The sequence below is a fragment of the Mus musculus genome, chromosome 6 (genome assembly GCF_000001635.26).
Source record: "Mus musculus strain C57BL/6J chromosome 6, GRCm38.p6 C57BL/6J".
In the NCBI taxonomy this organism is placed as follows: Eukaryota; Metazoa; Chordata; class Mammalia; order Rodentia; family Muridae; genus Mus; species Mus musculus.
In genome coordinates, this window is record NC_000072.6 from 69,329,121 (window position 1) to 69,354,386 (window position 25,266).

The 25,266-nt window shown below is 37.1% G+C and overlaps 2 pseudogenes and 1 further gene; 1 reads left to right on the top strand and 2 right to left on the bottom strand.

The window, feature by feature from the left end:
- Nucleotides 1–25,266, top strand: part of Igk (immunoglobulin kappa chain complex) — a 3,171,119-nt gene that overhangs the window by 1,773,485 nt on the left and 1,372,368 nt on the right.
- Nucleotides 5,484–5,956, bottom strand: Igkv12-66 (immunoglobulin kappa chain variable 12-66; annotated as a pseudogene). The gene is given in 2 exon segments: nt 5,484–5,782; nt 5,907–5,956. Coding segments are annotated over 2 exon segments (349 nt in total).
- On the bottom strand, nt 13,352–13,884 carry Igkv4-65 (immunoglobulin kappa chain variable 4-65; annotated as a pseudogene). The gene is given in 2 exon segments: nt 13,352–13,660; nt 13,836–13,884. Coding segments are annotated over 2 exon segments (358 nt in total).

Sequence of the window (25,266 nt, forward strand, 5' to 3'; positions counted from 1 at the left end):
ATCTTGTCAATCCATGAGCATGGGAGATCTTTCTACCCTCTGAGATCTTCTTTGATTTCTTTCTTCAGAGACTTGAAGTTCTTATCATACAGAACTTTCAACTTGCTTATTTAGAGTCACATCAAAGAATTTTATATTTTTTGTGACTATTTTAAAGGGTGTTGTTTCCCTAATTTCTTTCTGGGCCTGTTTATCCTTTGTGTAGATAAAGGCGACTGATTTCTTCGAGATAATTGTATATCCAGCTACTTCACTGAAGCTGTTTATCAGGTTCATGAGTTCTCTGGTGGAATTTTTGGGTCACTTACATATACTATTATATCATCTGCAAATAGTGATATTTTGACTTCTTCCTTTCCAATTTGTATCCCTTTCACCTCCTTTTGTTTTCTAATTGCTCTGGCTAGGACTTCAAGTACTATATTGAATAGGTGGGGAGAAAGTGGGTAGTCTAGTCCCTGGTTTTAGTGGGATTGCTTCAAGAGTCTCTGCATTAAGCTTGACGTTGGGTACTGGTTTGCCATATATTGCTTTTATTATGTACATGTATGGGCCTTGAATTCCTGTTCTTTGCAAGGCTTTTACCATAAATAGATGATGGATTTTGGCAAATGCTTTTTCAGCATTAAGGAGATGATCATGGGGTTTCTGTCTTTGACTTTATTCATATAATGGATTACATTGATGGATTTCTTTATATTAAACCATCCTTGCATCCCTGGGATGCAGACTACTTGATCATAATGGATGATCATTTTGATGTCTTCTTGGATTTGGTTTGTGACAATTTTATTGAATAATTTTGCATTGATATTCATAAGGGAAATTGGTCCGAAATTCTCTTTTTTTTATTGGGTCTTTGTGTGTTTTATGTATCAGACTAATTGTGGCTTCATAGAATGCATTGGGTACAGTACCTTCGGTTTCTATTTTGTGGAATAGTTTGAGGAGAATAGGAATTAGTCTTCCTTGAATGTCTGGTATAACTCCGCACTTAATCTGTCTCAATTGGGCTTTTTTTTTTTTTTTGGTTGGTAGACTATTAATGATAGCTGATATTTCTTTAGGGGATATGGGACTGTTTATATTATTGATCTGATCCTGATTTAACTTTGATACCTGATATCTGTCTAGAAAATTGTCCATTTCATTCAGATTTTCCAGTTTTTTGAGTACAGGCTTTTTAAGGCATTTTTTTTAAAGATATTTTCTTCATTACATTTCAGATGCTATCCCAAAACCCCCCTATACACTCCCCCCTCTGTTCCCCAACCCACACACTCTAGCTTCCTGGCGCTGGCATTCCACTGTACTGGGACTTATGATCTTGGCAATACCAAGGGCCTCTCCTCGCATTGATGGCTGACTAGGCCATCCTCTGCTACATATGTAATTAGAGACACAGCTCTGGGGGAGGGTACTGGTTAGTTCATATTGTTGTTCCTTCTATAGGGATAGAGATCCCTTTAGTTCCTTGGGTACTTTATCTAGCTCCTTTTGTTATCTCTAAAATATCATTAATTTCTTTATTTTTTCCTAGACCAAGTTATCATTGAGTAGAGTGTTGTTCAGATTCCATATGTATGTTAGCTTTCTATTATTTATGTTGTTATTGAAGACCAGCCTTAGTCTGTGATGATCTGATAGCATGTATGTGATAATATCAATATTTTTGTATCTGTTGAGGCCTGTTTGGTGACCTATTATATGGTCAAAATTTGAGAAGGTACCATGAGATGCTGACAATAAGGTATATCCTTTTGTTTTAGGATAAAATGATTTATTGATATCTGTTAAATCCATTTGGTTCATAACTTCTGCTAGTTTCACTCTATCCCTGTTTAGTTTCTGTTTCTAGGATCTGTCCATTGATGAGAGTGTGGAGTTGAAGTCTCCCACTACTGTTGTGTGTTGTGCAATGTGTGCTTTAAGCTTTACCAAAATTTCTTTAATGAATGTGGATGCCCTTGCATTTTGGGTCATAATTCTTTAGAATTGAGAGTTCATCTGAGTAGATTTTACCTCTGATGAGTATGAAGTGTCCCTCCTCTTTTATGATAACTTTTGGTTGGAAGTCTATTTTTTCAATATAGGAATGGCTACTCAAGCTTGTTTCTCACATTGTGTCCTGGATTGCCTGGATGTTTTGAGTTACGATCTTTCTCTATTTTACAATTTTTTGATTGTTGTCTCAATGTTTTCTTTGAATATTCTGCATGCAGGATCTCTCTTCCATCTCTTCTATTCTGTTGGTGATGCTTACCTCTGTCTCTCCTGATTTCTTTCCTAGGATTTCTATTTCCAGAGTTGTGATAACGTTATTGTTTCTACTTCCCTCCATTTTTAAATCATGGATGGTTTTGTTCAATTCCTTCAACTGTTTACCTGTGTTCTCCTGTAATTTTTGAGGGATTTTTGTGTTTCCCCTTTAAAGGCTTCCTGTATTTCTTTAAGGGAGTTATTTATCTCCTTCTTAAAATCCTCTATCAGCATCATGAGATATGATTTAAATCAGAATTTTGTTTTTCCAGTGTGTTGCAATATCCAGGACATGCTTCGGTGGGAGTACTGGGTTCTGATGATGCCATGTTGTCTTTTGTTTGTTTGTTTGTTTGTTTGTTTGTTTTTGTTTTTGCTTTTGTTTTTGTTTTTTGTTTTAAGATTCCTGCATTTGCCTTTCACCATCTGGTATTCTCTGGTGTTAACTGTTATTGCTGTCTGTGCCAGGTTCTTGTTCCTCCTGTAAGTCTGTAAACCTGTGTCAGTGCTCCTGGTAGACCAGCTCTCTCTTGTCGAGACCAGTACACAGAGGATTTTGGAACAGTCCCACCTCCTGGCTACAGATGTAGGCCTGTAGGACCATGTCCCAGGTACTCTGATGCTTGTGAGGCCTATGCTTTCCTGACTGGACCTGCCTTAGAGAGTCACCAGAGAGAAAATGATGATCTCACCTGTGTCTTGATGGCAGGTCACACCCTGGAGGCAAGCTTTCCTCTGGCAGGAAAGGTAAACAGGGGGGATGAGGATCAGTGCCACCTTTTGGGTGCAGATGTATACCCCATGGGAGCCTGTCCCAGAAGCTCTGCCACTTCGAAGGCCTGCACTGTCCTGAGTGGGCATGCGTCAAAGAGTCATCAGACATAAAAACTCTCTCTGCCTTTCTTTTTTTTAAATTTTTATTAGCTATTTTCTTCATTTATATTTCAGATGCTATCCCCTATAGCACCCCACCCCCTGCTCCCCAACCCACCCACTCCCACTTTTTGGCCCTGGTGGTCCCCTGTACTAGGGCATATAAAGCAAGAAGAAGGAAGACCAACATGTGGATAGTTCATTCCTTCTTAGAAAAGGGAACAAAATACCCACAGAAGGAGTTACAGAGATAAAGTTTGGAGCTAAGATGAAAGGGTGTACCATCCAGAGACTATCCCATGAGGGGATCCATCTCATAATTAATCTGCCTTTCTACAATAATGCTCTAAAACCATGGACCATCTCTGCTCATCAAGACCAGCCATTCTTGAATGATGAAATAGGCCTTCCACTAAAGAATTTCATCTAACCTCCCTTGAGAAGGCCTCCCAGCATTTCCAGCCACCCTACCAGGACAACTCACTGCCCTTTGTCCCCCTTCTCCCTTTGGCCCTTGGGCTGACTGAGCTGCCCCAGGGGACCTCACTTTTTCTCAGTTCTTCTGTGGTGCCCAGCAAAGTCCTGTAGTACCCAAGAGTGAGAGCCTGTCATCCCTGTCCTCCATGAGGCCCAGGGACACCAGACTGCTCCCTCTCCACCCCTACAGACTGCAGTTCCATGGCTTCCTGCAGCCAGAATCTCATCCTGGTGGCATAGAAAGCAAGCCACAGTCCCCCTTGTCGGCCTGCACAGAGCCTCAGCGCTCTGGCAGGATGCAGGTTCTCTCTCACCCCCTTTATCGTCCTGAAACAACTGCCTAACAACATGCCATTTCAAAAGATCTCTGGAATCAAGACTTAAAATTTGATGCTTCCTGCCATGAATAGAAAATTCAATCTTTAATGTAGTCTCTTGGAACCAATAAGATTTACTCAAAAAGCCAAAGAATGTTTGTTATTATTTGTATTTTGTATATTATGTATCATAAGTAAATATATCCAACTCATCTCTGTCACTCCGATTTATCTCTCTGACTGTGTCTCCTCTTAGTAGAAGATTTAAGTTATTAACTTCCATATAAGGTTCATTCCTGTCTGCCTACTACCATGATTCCCACCATGGTATGTCTGGAATCACACTCTGGAAATGAGAGCTCCCCAATTAAGTTATTTTGCTTGTTTTTTGTTTGTTTTCGTTTTGTTTTGTTTTGTTTTGTTGCTTTTTTATATAAGTTGCTTGGCTATGATGCCTTCTCACAGCAATAGAAAAGAAGCCATTGAATATTTGAAAACAAAGGAATGATCCATAGAAACACAGAAGTCAGTCATAGAGGAAGAAACTGAATGGGATAAAATGGATCTCCTAAGGAGTAAAAAAAAGAAAAAATAGAATAGTTGTTATGTGTGACCCTCACATTATCTCTAAAGTTAGAAGCTCCCACAAGCTTAAACACCCCATTGGCTAATAGCACAAATTACATTCATATTATCTGTAGGAGCACAAACATGCCAGGCCCTTCTGACACCTCGTAAGATAGTACAGATACCCTGGGTTGAATTTCTATGTATTTACACTTCTTTGTGTACCAGGGATAGTATTGCTACATTAAACTTTTTTCTAAAACTGTACTATGTTTAAATTTTTTGGGAATAAAATGAGTAAAATTAAACTACCTAAATCAGATATACATGTTGAAGGACCCAATTTAAATGAGTTTTCACCCTAGCCTCCTTGCTCCTTGCAGATTGTTTAAGTGCCTCAACACTGGCAGGATTTCCCTCACTCAAATGCAGGAAGAGTAGCATAAATAATACTTGAATTGGAGTTATCAAAATCTGGACATCAGTTGAGTGTTCATACTCAATTCCAGATCTCCTGGAAGAGAAGCAAATGTTCATAATCATTAAACTATTTCCCCATATTTCTTCCTCAGTCTATTAATCTTTGACAATTTTTTTCTTACACAAAGTAACTTAAGAGGGGTGTGTGTGTGTGTGTGTGTGTGTGTGTGTGTGTGTTGACAACCATGCTATATTCTAAATGAATCCCTGCTATTACCAATATTCTGCTTGACATGAGCAAGAATTTTTAGTTGTTTTTCCTTCTTTTTAATATGTAATGTAAACCATTCCCTTGTTTTGATACTGAGCCTGGGTGGAAAACAGGGAATTAGTACAAATAAAACTTTCTCTGACTCCTTTATAAAAATATTGTACTGATCTTTAAGCCCTGACACAGAAAAACACTCTCAGCAGGTGAGCGGCTAGAGACATCATAAGGAGCAGTTGGGGTAGCCTGTACTCTCAATTCTGTTTCCCTGTGTGGTTTATGTCATTGCTTGTACCACTGTGGGAGGAGTACTATAATGATGTTGACAGTAATGACTTGCAACATCTTCTGGTTGCAGGCTGTTGATCTTGAGAGAAAACTGTGTGCCTGATCCACTGCCACTAGACCCTGATGGAACCCCATCTGCAAAGTTGGTTGTATAATTGATCAGGGGCTGAGGAGATTTCCTTGGTTTTTGCTGATACCATGATAAATAATTGTCAATATTCTCACTTGCTTGACATGTGATGGTGACACTTTCTCCCAGAGATGCAGAAAGAGGAGGCTGGAGACTGAGTCATCTGGATGTGACATCTGTCATCTGAGATTGGAAAATTGAAGAAAATACTCACATGATTATATTTCTAACACGACAATTTTTTTTACTGAAACTGAGCAGCATTAATTGCACCCAATTGAATAAATTTCCAGTGTTGTCTTCTTTACATGTAAGCCACAGCAGCAACAACCCCTGTAGTTGAGTGAGTAAACTCATGTTTGTACGTGATCTGTGTGAGTCTGACTCCAGCACAGGGTGTAACCTTTTGTGAAGAAGTCTTCATGTCACTGAGTTGTGATTTGAGTACATGCAACTCAGCAAAGTGTAGGCACATCTCAGCTGACATTATATCAGTACCTCATTAAAGATCTGTGGTTCTATTATGTCTCCAAGTGAGATGCAGTACAAATTTATTTGTACATAATTTGCTTCTACTTAAACAAGAAACAACAGAACTAATCTATGAGGTCTACCTCATTTTGAATTCTATCATGTTTTATATAGAGTTTTCATTTGATGTTATTCTTTTGTTTTGGGATTTTTGTTTGTTTGTTTGTTTGGTTGGTTTTTCGAGATAGGGTTTCTCTGTGTAGCCCTGGCTATCCTGGAACTCACTTTATAGACAAGGCTGGCCTCGAACTCAGAAATCTGTCTGCCTCTGCCTCCCAAATGCTGGGATTAAAGGCATGTGCCACCATGCCCGGCTGAATCTTTTAGATATCATACTGTTCTAGGCAATAGTTAACTGATTCCATTGTCCTTTCAAAGTTAGGTGTAAATGTTATCGTGGCCAGCTTCTTCGTTTTTTTGTTTTTGTTTTTGTTTTGTTTCCCTGTGTTTGTTTGTAAGCCTGAATTTTAGATTCAACATTTTTTTTACATTTACTTATACCAAGCACCCCCCAAAATCGTCCCTGTTCTCTTTCGAATTCATGGTCTTGTCTCCAATTAATTGTTTTCTATGAAATTATGTATTTACACACACACACACACAAACACACACACACACACACATTTGGATGCATTCGTAAATATCTCCCATAGATTCCATATAACATCAGTCATATGAAGGTTTTCTTGACTGATCTTTTCAACCTGCACAATTTCTTGGTGTGTACTTCCCTACAGAGGAGCACCTCTTCTGCTGACAGCTTTTCCTTTCCCATAGTATCTTTTGTAGATGTGAGGACTCATGGGCTTTCGCACATTTTGTTTGTCACATTCATTGGTGTCCTTCTAGTGTACCTCAAATTTGATTAGTCATGTTGTCAATACTTTACAGGGATAGATTTAATGTTTCTAGAATACACAACCTCAAAGAAAATTCCCTAATATTCTGACTCTTATCATTTTATCACTTCATTTTCTTCAATGATTCCTGAGCTTTGGGTATGGGAGTCTTTGTAATGAGCACCAAAACTCACCTTGTACCTTCTTTTTCACAGTGATTCCAAAAAGACTAACCTAATAATACTGGAAGGTGTGGTTTGTAAATAAAGACAGAAGCTCACATAATTAACCCATCTTTTCAGGTAAGCAATCTCACTTTACTTATTTACTACAGCTCTGCTACTCAAGAATTGCTTCCATCAAGCCAGACAATGGCATGTTTTTTTTTCTGCTCTTTACATATGAACACCCTTCCTGGATTAATGTGGGAATATCCCTATGTCAACTGTTTCTGTGGGGCTTCAGATTATAGCAACTGACTTTTCACTTTTAACACAAGCTATTGTATTTAATGTGTATGAGTATTCTCCCAGAAATAAATATTCATGATTTTAAATTTACAATGGATCCCCAAATTGCATATACTATGGGCATCATATCTTTTTTAAATATTAAGGGGACACATATATTAGTCTATGTTTAAGACAGAAGGATACAAGCTGTGCAGTAAAACACCATGTAAAGAATGTAAACATGTAATAGTAGAAGCTATACATGAGACATTATAATTATAGTAGTGTTTAACTTAGTGTGAGTTTCCATGAAAGGTTGAATGGGTAAAGTTTTAAATGTGCAGAGAAGCACTCTATCAGAAATAGAAATTGTTCAGAGTGAGACTGAAACCAACTTATGGCCTAAAGGTGATTATGGACACAAGTGAGATATCAGAAAGAAGAGGTAGGTGGATAGGTCAAGCAATTGATTGATCTGAAAAATTAATGAGAAGGGTGATTATGAAGTATGTGGTCAGAGATTATTCCATTCATTCAGCCATATATCAAAGATGTATTTATATGCAATAGACATAAAATATTACAATTAGCACTAATAATATCTATTAATACTAATATATTTTTGTAGTGAATCAATAAAACCATATTTTGATTAAGCAATAAACTCATGCCAATGGACATTTTCAATCAAAATGCTAATTTATTTTATAGTTTATTTAAAGTGTGGCATAATTACACAAATGGTGATTATGTTGGCTGGATTTGTTTCTCTACATAAAGCAGAAATAAATTCGTTGCTACCCAGGTCCCAGGTCAGAAATACTACTGGTGGACTACAGTATCTGTTTGTGCTACACCTACCTGACACATGAGGAACTCAGCATAGAAGACCATCTCCTGTCTTACTACCTAAAATGTTCTACTCATCTTGCAGCACATCTGTTTAATGGATGGAATGATTTACTGCCTCAGTTCTACCTCTACTTTCACTGCATTCGTGAAGCTGCATTCTCAGAATATTCTACAGTTATTATGAAATATAAGACACGATAGAACTTGGTGAGTCTCTCAGCACTCTAAATCTGCCACTTTTCACAGTCCTCTGGAAGAACATTGTCCAGCACTCTTCCTTGTCTTTGAGCAAATAACACTATGATCCATCTATGATCTAACTCTTGGACTTCTGGTTAAGCTTCCATTACATTCAAAATTTTAATCCACTGAAATATGTAAAATGACTGGATTACTCAGAGGAAAATTTCATCAACTCTAAGAAGGTTTGCCTAACTTTAATATCAGTGGTCCAGTGCCTAGATTGTGATCTTTGTTTGATGAATGGAAAACCAAAGTATAAGGTGTTACTTAGTGTGGAGAAAGAACAAGTCCTCAGATGCTTCCCACAGTAGTGACAAGAGATTTGAAAGATCTGAAGTTCAAATTCACATGGATTCACAGCCAATATCTTTATGGTCATAAATATGGGAGTGTTGTAATATACTAGAAGGTGCACAGAATCTTCCTAAACAGAAATAAAATAAAACAAAGGAAACCTTGATGGTTTTTAATTGTTTATCATGGTACTTTGAAATCAAGCTGGAGATATTGTATGTGAACTTCATTAGATTTATTGATTATTTGTCTTTGTATGCCTTTTAATATTCTCAACTTTGAAGAGTCTCAATGATCCTAACAAGGACATTTATTCAGGTCATAAGGATATGTAAGCTTCGGTTATAACTGCTTTAAGTTGGGCACCATTTAGAGAAGTTTTGCCTTCACACTAACCATTTAGAAATATCTTCAATTTTTGAGCATTGATATTCTCAGACACACCAGTATTCTAAAATTTTTAGATATTAAATATATATATATATATATATATAGATAGATAGATAGATAGATAGATAGATAGATAGATATAGATATAGTCACTCTACTCTGTGAACAATTTCTTCAGGCATCAGCAATTATGATTCTTAGTGTCCAGGAACAATTTCTGCAGGCATCAGCAATTATATGATTCTTAGTGTCCAGGGATGTTTCAAGTGGGAAGGAGGATGTGGTTTCTCAGGGATACAGAGGACAACTATACAGAGCTATAATCAGAGAGGCTGTGCGTTTGGATGGTATGGGAATTGAGGAGCATCTCAGATAATTTCGGAGAAGAAAAAAATATCTACGTGCTTATACTCTGCTGCTAATTGAGTCCACAAATCTAATTGAAGGAGTGGTTCTGCACATAGCTTCTGGGAACCTGCCCCCAAGTTAGTTTTTATTGGGAAATAAAAAATTCCAGCAGCCAAGACCTGGGGAGTAGGGATATATTTACAGATTAAGGTTCCTGGGTTTTGTACCAAAAGAAAGAGTAGGAAGAGGAAAGGACAAGACAAGGAGGCCACTATGGAAGGGTAATAGCATGCACGAGGGAGAAGCAGAGCCACCTTGCAAAGGGGCCAAGAGAATTTGGCCCAGAGGGTGTTTCAATTTAGTGGTTTTCTGTACATGGAAAAATGAAAATGGACCCCTATTTGTTACCTTGAACAAAGCTCATGTCCAAGTGGATCAAGGACCTCATCATAAAACCAGATATACTGGATGTAATAGAATAGAAAGTGGGAAAGTGCCTTGAACTCACTGGGACAGTGGGAAATTTCCTAAATAGAACACAAATGGCTGACACTCTAAGATCAGTAATTGATAAATGGGACCTATTGCAACTGGAAACCTTCTGTAAGGCAAAGGATGTAGTCAATAAGAAAAATTGGCAATCTAAAGATTTGGGAAAAAAACTGTTCACTAATCCCATGTATGACAGAGAGCTAATATCCAAAATATATAAATAACTCAAGAAGCTATCCACCAAAAAATCAAACCACACAACCAAAAAATGGGATATAGAACTAGACACAGAATTTAAAACAGAGGAATCTCAAATGCCCGAGAAGCACCTAAATAAAATGTTCTAAGTCCTTAGGGATCAGAGAAATACAAATCAAAATGACCCTGAGATTCCACCTTATACCAATCAGAAATTAGAAGATAAAAATCTCAGGTGACAACACATGTTGATGAGGATGTGGAGAAACAGGAACACTCCTCCACTGCTGGTGAGATTGCAAACTGGTACAACCACTCTGAAAGTCAATCTGGAAGTTCCTTAGAAAATTGGAAATAAATCTACCTGAAGACACAGCAATACAACTCTTGGGAATATACCCAAAAGATGCCCCACTTTGTCACAAGGGCCTATGCTTCACTAGGTTCACAGTGACCTTATCTGTCATGTCCAGAAGATAAAAACAACCTGCATGTGCGAGATGGATACAGAAAATGTGGTTAATTTACACACTGGAATACTACTCATCTATTAAGTACAAGGGCATCCTGAGTTTTGATGGGAAATAGGTAGAACTAGAAAATATCCTGAGTGAGGTAACACAAACCCCAAAGGACATGCACAGTTTGTACTCACTGATAGTATATATGAGCTCCCCAAAATTACAGAATTACCCAAGGTACAGTCAACAGAACTCAAAAAGGTCAACAGGCTGAGGGCCACAGTGAGGATGCCTCAGTTCTACTTGGAAGGGAGAAGAAAGCAATCACAAGCAGGGAGGAAGGGAGAGACCTGGGAAGGAAAGTAGACAGGGAGTTGGGGAGAAGAAGGGAACTTTATGTGATGTTGGTGGTTGGAAAAAGACTCAAGCTTTGAGGGTCAGAAGAAATAATGAAAACAAGAAACCTTGGGAGGTAGGAGGTTATTGGGGTCTTGAAAAATATACCAGAAACCTGGGAGGTGAGAGAATCTCAGGATTCAAAGGGAGAGACTTTTGATGAAATGCCCTACACTGGGGAGCAGGAAATTGTGGAGTCCACCTCCAGTAAAAAGGCAAAGTTGCCATCCCATAGTCAAATATTCTGACCCAAAATTGTTCCTGTATGAAAGAACTGCAGGAACCAAAAGAGCCTGAGGAAAAGGTGGTCCAGTGACAGGCCCAAATTAAGATCCAGTTCAAAGGGAGGCCCCAAGGCCTGAAACTATTGCTGAGGCTAAGGAGTGCTCCCAAAAAGGGGCATATCATGACTGCCCTCTGAAACACCCAACCAGCAGATGAAAGAGAGTGTAGATGCAGATATTTACACCCAACCAAAGGACAGAAGCTGCTGACCCCTGTGGTTGAATTCAGGAAAAGCTGGAAGAAGCTGAGTAGAAGGGTGAACATATAGGAAGACTAGCAGTGTCAACTAACCTGGACAGTCATCATCTCTTAGACACTGAGCCACCAATCAGTTAACTTAACTGGTAAGCTAATGTGAGGCCTGCAACTCATACAGCAGAGGACTCACAAGTCTAGACTCAACCAGAAAAGATGCAACTAACCCTCAAGATGCTTGGGCTCCAGTAGATCTGATGGGCTGGATTTGGGGCTGTCCTCTTGGAGACATGGGGAGAGGATGCTCAGTATTTGGAACAGTTGGAGGGTTGTCCATGAGGGGGATAAAGATTGGACAGTAAAAAAAAGATTAAAGAATAAAATTAAAAAATGAAGAAAGAAGTGAAAAGCAAAAAGAACAAGAGAGGAAAATGAAAGAAGAAAGGAAGAAAAATGAAAGAGAAAGAAGGAAGGAAAGAAGGAAGGAAGGCAGGCAGGCAGGCAGGCAGGAAGGAAGGAAGGAAGGAAGGAAGGAAGGGAAGAAGGAGGGAAGGAAGGAAGGAAGGAAGGAAGGGAGGGAGGGAGGGAGGGAGGGAGGGAGGGAGGAAGTATTTAGCATTTTAGCCATTAAAACGGGAAAATTAGAATTCCCTCTTTGTCAACTAACAAACTACACACAGAATTACCTTGCCTCCTGATACAAAAGTGGGTATTCAGTAGCCATAAGTAATTGGTTTTATTGTGACACTTTTTACAGATCTAAGAATATACAACAATCATTGGGAGAAACTGTAGTGGAATTTTCCCCTAATTGATTAAATAAAAAAGAAGAGAAGACATTCACTGAGCGAGGAGGCAGGCTTTCCTGGTCAGAGAGAGGAAGAGGGAAGAGAGGAGGGGGCGGCATCCTTTTATTCCGTGAGAGCAAGGCAGCAGGATGTACACCTGGGCCTGTTACCAGTGTTGGTATCCAAGAGGATTCAGCACTGGAAGATTTCTAACATAGATTAGTTGGGTGATTTAGGCAATAGATTACATCCCCAGCAATTGTGTTATCTGTTGATTCTAAACTAAGATTATCTGCTGTTTTCCTTCTGTTGCTGTTTAACTGGGCTAAAGGCAAAGATTACTACTGCAGAGTGTGGGTTTTCGAGAGTGCATCCTAGCTAGCAGCAGACATTTGGGAGTGCTGACCAGGTATGGCACCATCCAGATGGAAGGAAGAGAAAGTGATTTGGAGTTCTAGAGAGGCAAAGCCAGCTTTAGTGAGACAGACTTTGGAAAAAGAGAAACATACAATTCCAGTAGCAAGCTGGGAACAGGGAGAGAAGCCAGGCAGTGCCTAGCCAGCAATAGTGTGGTTTTGTTTGTTTGTTTGTTTTTTAATATTACAAGCTAGAAGTAATTGCCCAAATCATTAACATTAGAATCTAAAAGCTTTATTTCTAAAAACTTGGGAATTTTTATAGAGACATTCCTGAAAGGGTTGGTTGATTATCTGATACTTCACTAGGAAGGTATTCTTTATCTAGGTAGAATCACCTCAGGATTTCCCATGTCAATGTTTGCATATATGCTGGAGTTACCTTTGTTCAGGTATTGTTTAGACAGTTGCCATTACACCTCATGAATGCAGATTCTCAGACATTTCTGAGAGCGATATAAAGCACCCTGTGTGTAGTACTGCAATCAAACCCTTGGCCACACTTCATCTCTAGAGGAAGTAGCTAGACCCTAGAAAGTTAAAGGGTTCTTGATCTTGTCTGTATCCCTGTGTGGGTAGGGAACAAGTAACCTGCTGGCAGTAATAAGTGGCAGCATCTTCAGCCTCCATGCTGCTGATTGTGAGAGAGTAAGAGGTCCCAGACCCACTACCACTGAAGTGAGCTGAAACTTCAGAAGCCAGGTTGAATGAGCCATAAATCCAGAGTTTGGGGGAGGCTCCTGACTTCTGCTGGTACCAGTGCTAGTAGCTGGAACTTACACTTGAGCTGACACTGCAGGTGATAGTGACCTTCTCCCCTGGAGATGCAGCCATGATTGTTGAAGACTGAATGAGCCCAATTTCTCCACTGGACCCTATGACTATGGAAAAAACAACTGAAGAGAAAGAGAGTGAAATAGAGGGTGTTAGTAGACAGAGATACAAAAATAATTTCATACCATTCAATATTCAGAGGAAAGAAAAAGGTCTACTTTATGAAACTTTCCTGGGAAAAAGAACCTTGTTTTCTGAACTCAAACTCCTATCCATCTCTACCTGTGACACTGATAAGCATGAAGCTGAAAATCTGCACATGAAAATTCATTGTGTTTTTGATCCTGGTCTTGATAGAACCTAGTGGGGAAACCCCCACTCAATTCCCAGTTCGGCTTGCACCCAAAAAATCACGAAGGATGATCTTGATGTAATTACATGAGCTCCCAACTGACATGCATCCCAGTGGAGAGATAATGGATGTCCGCCACAAGGCTTGAAAGCTAGGGGTTTTTATGGGGTAAGGGGCTTAGGGGTGTGGAATTCAGCATAGGACACACTATTGTCTTATTCAAACATCAGCAGAAAAATTACGTGTACATACAGGGTGTCAGAGTTCTGTGAGTTGTTGACTCAGTTTAGATAGCCCTGATATGTCTTCACATTCCTCTTTATCTTTAAGGTTAAGCTGTTCCCAGGAATGTTTTAACTATGGGGCATACCCAGGTTTGTTTTTCTTTTTTCTCAGCCCCAGGCAGCCTCTAGCTCACAAACAACCAGCAATTCCTGAGTACTTTACATGACTTACAGGTCTTGGAATTTCATCTTTATTTCAGTCAATGGCTGATTATTCCTCTTCCTATACCTGCATCTCTTTAAAACAACTGTGAGAAATGCGTTGTTTCTGAGGATGAACTATGCAAATAGCAAGATGCATTCTTGGGAGTTCTCAGCTTATAAAGACATGTGGTCTATTAACAAAGGCAAATCTGGTCAATCCAGAAAAATGTCTACGTATTTGTAGACACTACACTTACAAGGAAGGAATTTTTTTCTCTTCCTCTTTTTTGGAGCATATCTGTCATAAAGTATTGTTCATTTATTTCTCTTAAAACCTGCTTGATTTGATACACTAAACAAGGGATGTTCAATTGAGTAGTTTGTGGTATATTTCTCCCTAAGACTGTTTATAATGTTCTGAGAGAGCATTATCTGCTCCCTGTCTTCCTTCAAGCTGCTTAGTAGATATCTTACTCACTTATTCCAGTCTATTCAGATTATCTTGTTCACAATGCACTCAGAAAGCCAGTATCCATGTGTGTGATCTACAACTGAGGTGTGCTCAGAAATATTTCTGCAATCATCAAGCACTGAAGCCATACCTGGAGGAATAGAAAAATACACTCTCACATTGAAATGGGTAAAAACACTGTGACTGATTGAAGCAACTAAATTAGTCGAGGATACTACCTAATGCTGGATTTCAGAGTGCATCATGATGATGTACATATCTGAAAGACATCTAAGTATCTACCATCCTCAGAATGCACTGTGCTCTGTTATTGTTTAGTCCATGTCATATAATTATCTGGAAATATTTGAGCACACTTTTCATATAGATTACATTTTAATTATTAAAGGATGACACCAAGAACATTTGTGTATAAGTTTTATCAAAGTTTTACCTTACCTTACAGCAAATTTCAATAATGTTCATATAACTTCAAAGTTAGCATAGCCATGAGGAAGCAAGTATATGTCTCTAGATCTTCCTTAAGAATGGCTTTCTCATTCTTCTCTTCATAAAAGACTCATTCCATTGTGTATCAAGAATTAGAAAGGTAAGTGAGAGACTCTGAAGAGATACACATATTAAGAGATGTTGGTGTAACAATCCTTAAATTAAAGTGAATTATTAAGTAACTTTTTCTGAGCACTCAGCTGTAAATAAATGGCTACTGTTATTTCAAGGTAACACATGATCTCATCTTTCTTTGTTTGTGTTCAGCAGTTAGTTGTTAGTCATATAATTGTTTCTTTAGAATTAAAGGATCTCCCATTATTGTTGTGAAGATAGCTTTTATATATTACCACTAAGGGTACTAGATCATCCTTGGTGTTATATAATTCAAGTAAGCCAGCACATTGGACAGTAAGTCTTGCTGGGTATAAAGAAAGGGTTGCCTCCATTATTCAAGTATAAAATTTTGTTTAGGATTCTCCAAAATCTCAAAAAATCAGAAATAATATTTTTGTCTCTATTGAGATAGGAAGATAACTAATCTTTTTAGATTTATTTATTTTATTCCATATTTGTGAGGTTTTTTTTTTATGTCTGCATGTATGTATGTGAATAACATGTGTGCCTGGTACCCAGGGGAGTAAAAAGAGGCCATCAGATATCCTAGTACTGGAGTTTTGAATGCTTGTGTTATGTGAATATGGGGAATTTAACCTTGGTCTTCTGCAAGAGCAACAGATGTTCTTAAATTCTGAGACATCTCTTCATGCCTCAGAAACATCCAATCTTACCTTCATATTAACTCAGTTTCTTCCAACAAGTCCAGGATCTGTGACAACAACAGGTACTCAGTGGAAATTAATAATATTGAATCAGGATAGCCTGTTTGCACAAGCCAGAGTTCGTTGAGAGGCATGGTCCCCTCTTCTGGAAGCAGCAGGCTTGTTTCTTCAGGGGATTAAACAGGATAAATCTTGGTGTGGTCAGTGCCAAGACAATTGCCATTAAAATGGGCAGGCACTTGGAGATCTTGCATGCCAAGTGGATCAAGAGCTTGAGAACTTTTTGTTTTCTAATGGTAAGGTAATTGTAGCTTTAAGGCTGGTGCTAGTACTGCTCTCTGCTGTTAGGATGACCAAAATGAAGACAGTATTAGATAATGTTTATTTTGGAGTCTAGAGGGAAAACTACATTCACAGTGATGAGTACTAAATACTGCTATGATTAAGAAAAAAACAAACAAACAAACAAAAAGACAAAGGATGCTTTTGACAATCCATGAGTGTAGTGATTCTTTACTTCCAGTGGTTATAGGTATAACGAAAAATAATGTTCATACAGTTAGACACATTCACACATGTACCACTATTTACGTCATTATGAAATGAAGAAACATTCATGAGAAAATGTTAAATACAGCTATAAAAATGTTTAAAGTATATTACTTTTTATGGGCACATTAAGTCTGTATTCATAGATACTATCTTCTGTTTTTTACAGTGAAGTTACAATGGCTAAAATAAAATAGAACCTACTTCTTATGATGTCATTTAATATAAAGTCATAATATAACATATTTAAGAATAACCAATATAGTTTTAGAAGGATGGCATAGTGTGATGCGATCCTATGATCATGTGGCTGCCTCTGTGTTCCTACTACTCAGAATCAAGGGAGAGTATTGATACCACGCAACATGTTATAGTAAATAGTAAGTACTTACAATTTGAAATCAGGTTTTCATTGAAAATGCAACAATTGGAGGTGTTATAAATAACAATTGTTGCTCATCTAAACCACTAAATGTACTATCAGTAAGTTAATAAACATGAAACCCTACAGAGGACTGAAAGATACAGGTTGCTGTGAGATAAATATTGATGGATTTTATTGAAAATAATATATACATTTTAGTAGCTTGCATAATATCTTCATTCTAAGATATTTAAGAATGGGTGAATGGAGGAGTGACTATTATCTGTGAAGATGTAAGGCCCTATGGAACAACTAGTTAAGCCAGATGCCATCATGGATTTAGTTGGGACTCAATTCTATGTATCGAAAGTGAAGTAAGGAAGAATAGAGTTATCCTGTATTTTCTACTCTTTTGTTCCACAGGCTTCCAGTCACTGTACTGTCACAAAAAGAAGAATAAAAATTAATCTCTATTTAGTATCTCTATCATTTCAAATATAAATGAAAATGGTTAGTCCTCCATGAGATTCCTCACCTAACTTTGGTGCTATTTTCTGGATTCTTATAGGGGAGACAAATGACAGATTGAAAAAAAAAAGAAATATGATATACAATAAATGAATTGCAGAGTGGGTAAAAATATTTATGAGCCAGAGAATCTGGAGATTGGCTCTAAGTTTATGTTTGTAAGCAGTGTCAGAGAAGTTTCATCCATGAGGTCAAATGGCAGCTGCCTAAGCAAGATTTAAAGAAGTATGACTTAGCATACATGCAAATATTGACAGGGGAAATCATGAGGAGATTCCACCCTAGATAAAACTATGTGTAACTTTGGAATTTCTGAGAGTAGGAGAAATGTCTTTATATGGAGGATATGGTTTTCTAATATCAATTGGTCAGCAAAACTTGATTATATTCTCACCTATGTGTTTCCCACTAATATAATAATACTTTATGAACCATGAAGTTTCCCTGGTAATGAAAAGATTATGTACATACAACATACCACTTTTCAGGTTATCTGGTTTGTGTATGTCTTATTTACTTTGGATAGTAAAGCTTCTTTTTATATTAAAGAGAAGTCAGTGGAGAAATACATGACTAACCAGAAACTGAATGCTTTCATTGAAATGGGACATCTAACTTATGTCTCTATCCCCAAGTATCAGAAACTGTCACAGAATAGGTGAAGATGAAGTGTAAAAGTCAGAAAATAGGAGAAGGGCTATGAAATGCTGTCTTCTGGAAATGATGTGACTATTGAGATCATGAACTCAGGGTAACAATGATTATTTGCAAGCTAATGACATCCAAATTCATGGTACAGACAACATGTTAATCTCCTGTACTCAACCTACACTGAGTAGTTTAGTGGTTGCTGGAGAGGCAGAACTGTTAGTGTTAGAGGATATAGCATCTCATTAGGATTACCATACTCCAGAAGATGGCCACACATCCATCCACATGTAGACAGAACTAACTAGAGTAAATACATTATAAGAAGAGAGGTGAGGAAATTTGGGAAGATGGTTGTGTTACAAGGATAAAAAGAATGAAAGGGAACAAATTGGGATAGATATGATATTCCTTTGTAGTGTACTTATATGAACCTCAAAGATGAAGAAAAATTTTAAAATGACTCTAAGTTATCAGTCTTGCCAACTTAGCCTCTTCATTGCTGTTACTACCATGAAAAAAAAAAAAGGCCAACACAGGAACTCTTAATACTTAAGAAATCCTTTATATCTTAATATGTTTTGGTTTTGTTTGTTTGTTTGTTTGTTTGTTTGTTTTTGTTTGTTTTTTTTTTGGTCTTCCTTAGATTTTTCTTACTTTATCTGTAGTGAAAGCTTCTCTGATTTCCTCTTCTTTCTCATTTCCCCCTTCAGTAAATGTTTCACTCATTCTGTGTTTTTTCTCTTTGATTTCACACCTCTTACTTTCCAATTTTTTTTGAATTAGTATTCAACAATTATATGTGATCAACTACTTTCCTGTTCCTAAGCACTTGATAGGTAAACAGTAACAAATCCGATCCAGAAGTAGGGTTATTAAGCTCCCAGAGTGAGCTTATGATGCCAGCTATGTTCAAATTTAAGAACATTCAAAAAAAGATTTTTATGAATTATAATCAATAATAAACAAATGAAAGTCTACTAGAATTGAAAATTGACAAATTTTAACTCCCTTTGGTCATTAGGTGTGTTTTACATAAACACTTTTTTGATAAAAACAATTTTTTTCAGTAAACAGAATTACTGATGATTATTTTCAATTTGGTAACTGACACAGATAGAGTAAGAGCCAAATCTCAAATGGATCTTTGAAAAGACATTAGTGTGCAGGGTCCTGATTCTGATATTTATCTTGGTTTCACTAAATGCAGAGACAGTTACACTGATACTGTACTACTCCCTGTCCCTGCACAGTAGAGAAATTAATTAAATAGCTTAAATTAGAAGATAGATTAAAAATAATTTCTAAGAAATATTCTTACTCAAGTATGAGTAGTAATGGTGAGTTGACAGTAGCTAGTATTCCTGGCATGTCTGGGATTCACATTAGCCCGTATAATAAACAGAACACATGAGAATTTAATTAATAGGTAGCAATATTTTAATAAGTAAATAAACAAGGAACAACACTTCTTTTCCTGATATGTAACCAGGATTCCAGACGTAGTAGACACAACAGACAGTACCACAACTGACTCTATGGCAGAAGTGCTATTTACGTTGTAAACACTCAGCCTTAAGTAGAAAGGATGCATCAAATCCCTCTCCAATTTAAATATGGTAGTTTTTATTATATCATATTTTACTCCATTATGATATAAATAAATGAATAAAGAAGTTTTTACTTCACATCAAGTTTTCATGAGTTGTTCTGCCACTCATAATTTGTAAATTATAGTAAATACTATAATATATCACATATGTATGTGATATATTTAATACATATCACATATATATGTTAGATAGTTGATAGATAGATAGATAGATAGATAGATAGATAGATAGATAGATAGATAGATAGATAGATAAAGACAGTTGTTTACAGGGAGTAGAGATATGGCACAGCAGGTAAAAGCACTTGTTCTAGCATTGGACCTGCCTTGATAACATCTCTAGCTCTAATTCAGAGGGACATATAACCTTCTACTCTCCTCCATAGATATCAGGCATACATGTCGTACCATAAATGCATGTAGGCAAACTACCCATACACATAAGATGAAAAATGAATTCCTTCAAAATATTTTAATTATAATTTGTGTGACTATGTGTTTGTGTACACAGTCTCTTTTTTAATTTCTAAAAATTGTTTATATAAAAATGCTTTTTGTAACTTCTGGACATACTTTCTCTCTCTCTCTCTCTCTCTCTCTCTCTCTCTCTCTCTCTCTCACACACACACACACACACACAACCCTTTTATCTTCTCTAACTTCTTACACAACTCCTTAATGAAGGGTTTATGCATGAGGTCTATAGATTATCAGGTGAGGTTATAAAACTCACTAGTACATACTTGCATGTGCATGATAAAAGTTAGGACTACTTGAACTTCTAAATAAAGCTATGGGGAGCAAGGAGTACTGTAATACTAGGCTAATGAAACAAATTTTGGGACCTCAATCTGAGATAGCTCACCTTTGATGACATCTGAGGTCCAGTTTTTGAATGAACACTAGAGGATTCCCTCTCTTACATATTGTATTTTGTGATCAACCCCTTCCCACATCTCCAAAGAGAGTCAATGGCTCTATTGCAGACTCCAGTTTCCTTTTTAAAAAACTAATTTGTGTTTGGGACACCTACAATAATATTTATTTACAATAGGAATCCCAAGTGAGGATGACACCAAGATGCTTCAGGTCGAATGAACCATATAGTTCATGAAGCTTAGAAATACAGTAATGTCTGTGTTGCTGAGTAAATAAAAAGAACAAAGAAACAGCAAAGAAGCTACCCAAAACAAAGCAAAGCAAAACAAACAGACAAAACATCAAAACTATTGTATTGTGGTGCAGAGCTCCTGCCTGTGCTCCTATGGCTAAAACGTTCCACTGTCCTTCAATGCCTGGCTTCAACTGAGACATTCTGTGTTCAGTTTGAGGAAGCGGGAAAAGCAACTGTGAAATCCTAGCTCCACATTGCTACAACTATGTGAAGTTTATCTGTCTGTCTATCTATCTATCTATCTATCTATCTATCTATCTATCTATCTATCTATCTAACTATTATTTACATTCTCCAAACTGCCCACTCTGTAGGTCCACCTCTCACAGAATCCTACCTCCACAATTTTCTACTCTTCTGAGAGGATGGGGCAAACTTGAGTATCATCCTACTTTGTTTCAACCAGTTTCTGAAGGATTTGGCATGCCCTTTCCCACTACAGGCATACAAGTCAGCCTTGTTAGATAATGAACACAAGAGTCAGTGTATATCTTCAGGGAAGTGTCTTCACTCCAGATGTTGGGGAACCTACATGGAAATTAAGCTACAAATCTGTGTAATTTAAATCCTGACTTGAATCTCCAGGCTGCTAGTGGTGAGAATGTAATATGATAGATCCACTGCTGCTCGAAGAGAACAGAAAATAAGTACAAAAGCATCACCAACAAAATACAAGAGAATGGAATAGAGAATTTCAGAGGTAGAAGATACAATATAGCAAGTTGATATATCAGTCAAAGGAAATGCCAAAATTGTAGTCATTTCTAAGACAATAGATCCAGGAAATCTAGGACATTAGTTAAAGACAAAACCAAAGAATAATATGAAGAGAGAAAAAAGAAGAAGAAGAAGAAGAAGAAGAAGAAGAAGAAGAAGAAGAAGAAGAAGAAGAAGAAGAAGAAGAAGAAGAAGAAGAATCCCAACTTAAAGGTCCAGAAAATATCTTCATTAAAATAAAAAAGGCTCTTTCCCTAATTTGAGAAAAAAGTGTTCTCAATATACAACAAGCTTACAGAACACCCTTTACAATAACCACAAACAAAGAAAGGTCTTTGGTGTAACTCTATCCAAGTAAAGGATAGACCTGCATGACAAGACTTCATGTATCTGCAAAAAGCAATTGAAGACATCCAGGATAGAAATATCTCCCATGCTCATAGTTGAGTAGGATTAGCAGAGTAAAAATGGCCATCTTACCAAAAGTAATCTACAGATTCAATGCAATCACCATTCAAATGCAAATATAATATTTATAGACCTTGAGGGAGCAATTCTCAACTTTATATGTAAAAAACAAACAAACAAAAAATAGGATAGTTAAAATATTCCTAAACAATAAAAGAGCTTTTGGAAGGATCATCATCTTTGACCTCAAGTTGTACTACATAGCAACAATAATGAAAGCTGCATGATTTTGGTATAGAAATAAACAGGTTTAACAGAAAAATCTAATTGAAGATGCTGAAATGAATCAACACGCATATGAACAATTGTTTTTTGTTTTTGTTTTTGTTTTTTTGATAAAGAATGCAAAAGCATACCGTTGAAGAAAAAAAGTATCTTGAATAAATACTGCTGGTCTTTCCAGAAGTCCCCATGCATAAGAATAAAAATATATCCATATATATTACCCCACACAAAACTCAAGTCTAAATGGATCAAAGACCTCAACATACACCCAGATACACTAAATATGGCAGAAGAGAACATCGGAAATAGCCCTGAACACATTGGTACAGGAGAAAGTTTCCTGCACAGAACATCAATAATGCTGGCTCAACAATTGGTAAATGGTATCTAATGAAACTGAAATGCTTCAGTAAGGCAAAAGACACTGTCAATAGGACAAAATAGCAACCTATTGATTTGGAAAGGATCTTCTCTAACTCTAAATCTGACAGAGGATTAATAGCCAAAATATATAAAGAATGTAAGAAAATATTTACCTGGCAGGGCATGGTGGTACATGCCTTTAATCCCAGCACTTGGGAGGCAGAGGCAGGCAGATATCTGAGTTCAAAGACAGCCTGGTCTACAGAGTGAGTTCCATGACACCCAAGACTACAGAGAGAAACTCTGTCTCTAAAAAATAAAAACAAACAAACAAACAAACAAAAAACCAAACAAAAAAGCATTCGCCAACAAAGAAAATTATGCAGTTTATAATGTGTAGTACAGAGCTAAACATAGAATTCTCAACAGAGGACTATCTAATGGCTAAGAAGCACTTAAATAAATGTTCAAAGTCTTTAGCCATCAGGTAAATAAAAATCAAAACATCCCTAAAATTATGTCTTATGTACATCATAATAGCTACATTCAAAAACTCAAGCAGCAGCACAAACTGATGGTTTGGAGCAATGGGAACATTCCTCCATCGTGATGAAGTAGGATTTATCCCAGGAATGCAGTGATAACACTATATATATATATAAAGCCATCAGTAAATAAACACTAAATAAAGTAAAGAAATAACAAAAACAAATAAACAAACAAAAAACAGGATCATCTCATTAGATTCTGAGAGCATTTAAGAAAATTCATTACTCCTTCATGGTAAAAGTCTTGGAAAGATCAGGAATTCAAGGCCCATACCTAAACTTAATAAAAACAATATACAGCAAACCAGTACCAGACATCAAACTAAATGGAGAGAAACTTGAAACAATCCCACTAAAATCAGGAACTAGAAAAGGCTGTCCATTATCTCCCTACCTATTCAATATAGTACTTGAAGTCCTAGCCAGAACATTTAGACAAGAAAAGGAGATCAAAGGGATACAAATTGTAAAGGAAGATTTCAAAATAGCACTATTTGCAGATGATAGGATAGTATACTTAAGTGACAACAAAAATTCCAAAAGAGAACTCCTAAACCTGATAAACAACATCAGAAAAGTGGCTGTGTATAAAATTAACTCCAACAAATCCATAATCTTCCTCTACTAAAAGGATAAGCAGGCTAAGATTAAAATTTGGGAAACAACACCCTTTACAATAGTCACAAAATATTACATACCTTGCTCTGACTCTAACAAAGCAAGTGAAAGACCAGTATGACAAGAACTTAAAGGCTCTAAAGAAAGAAATCTAAGAAGATGTCAGAAGATAGAAAGATCTCCCATGCTCATGTATTTGCAGGACTAATACAGTAAAAATGGACATCCAGCCAAAAGCAATCTATGGATTCAATGCAATCCCCATCAAAATTCCAACTCACTTCTAGATACAACTAGAAAAGAACAATTTGCAAATTAATTTGAAATAACAAAAACAAAAAACAAACAAAAAAAACAGGATAGCAAAAATTATTCTCAACAATAAAAGTCCTTCTGGGGAAATCACCATGCCTGACCTCAATCTCTACTCCAGAAGAATGGTGTTGGTACAAATACAGAAAGGAAGATCAGTGGACTAGAATTGAAGACCCAGAAATGAACCCACACATATTTTGTCACTTGATCATTAACACAGGCTTTTTAACAAATGGTGTTGGTTCAACTGGCAGTCAGCATGTAGAAGAAAGCTAAGAGATTCATTCTTATCTCCTTGTACAAAGTTCAAGTCTAAGTGGATCAAGCACCTCCACATAAGACAAGATACACTGAAACTAATAGGAGAGTAAGTGGGGAAGACCCTTGAATACATTGGCACAGGGGAAATTTTCCTGAACAGAACACCAATAATTTATGGTCTCTGATCAAGAATTGACAAATGGAACCTCATAAAATTGCAACCTCATAAAACTTCTGCAAGGCAAAGGCCACTGTCAATTGAGCAAAACTGCAAACAACAGATTGGGAAAATATTTTCATCAATCCCAAATCTAATATAGTGTAAATATCCAAAACATCCAAAGAACTCAAGAAATTTTACTCCAGACAATCAAATAACCCTATTAAAAATGGGGTACAGAGCTAAACAAAGAATTCTCAACTTACGAATACCAAGAATCGCCTAAAGAAATGTTCAACGTCCTTTGTTATGTGGGAAATGCAAATTAAAACAACCCTGAGATTCCACCTCACAACCATCAGAATGGCTAACATCAAAAACTCAGGTGACAACATATGCTAACAAGGATGTGGAGACATATATTTAGCAGAAGATGACCTTGTTGGGCATCAATAGGAGAAGAGGCCCTTGGTCCTGTGAAGGCTGCATGCCCCAGTGTATGAAAATGTGAGGATGGGGAGGAGTGAGTAGATTGGTGGGTGGGGGCACACAATTATAGAAGCAGGAGGACTAGGCATGGGATAGGGGGTTTCTGGGGGAGGGGAGACCTAAGAAAGGAGATAACATTTGAAATGTAAAT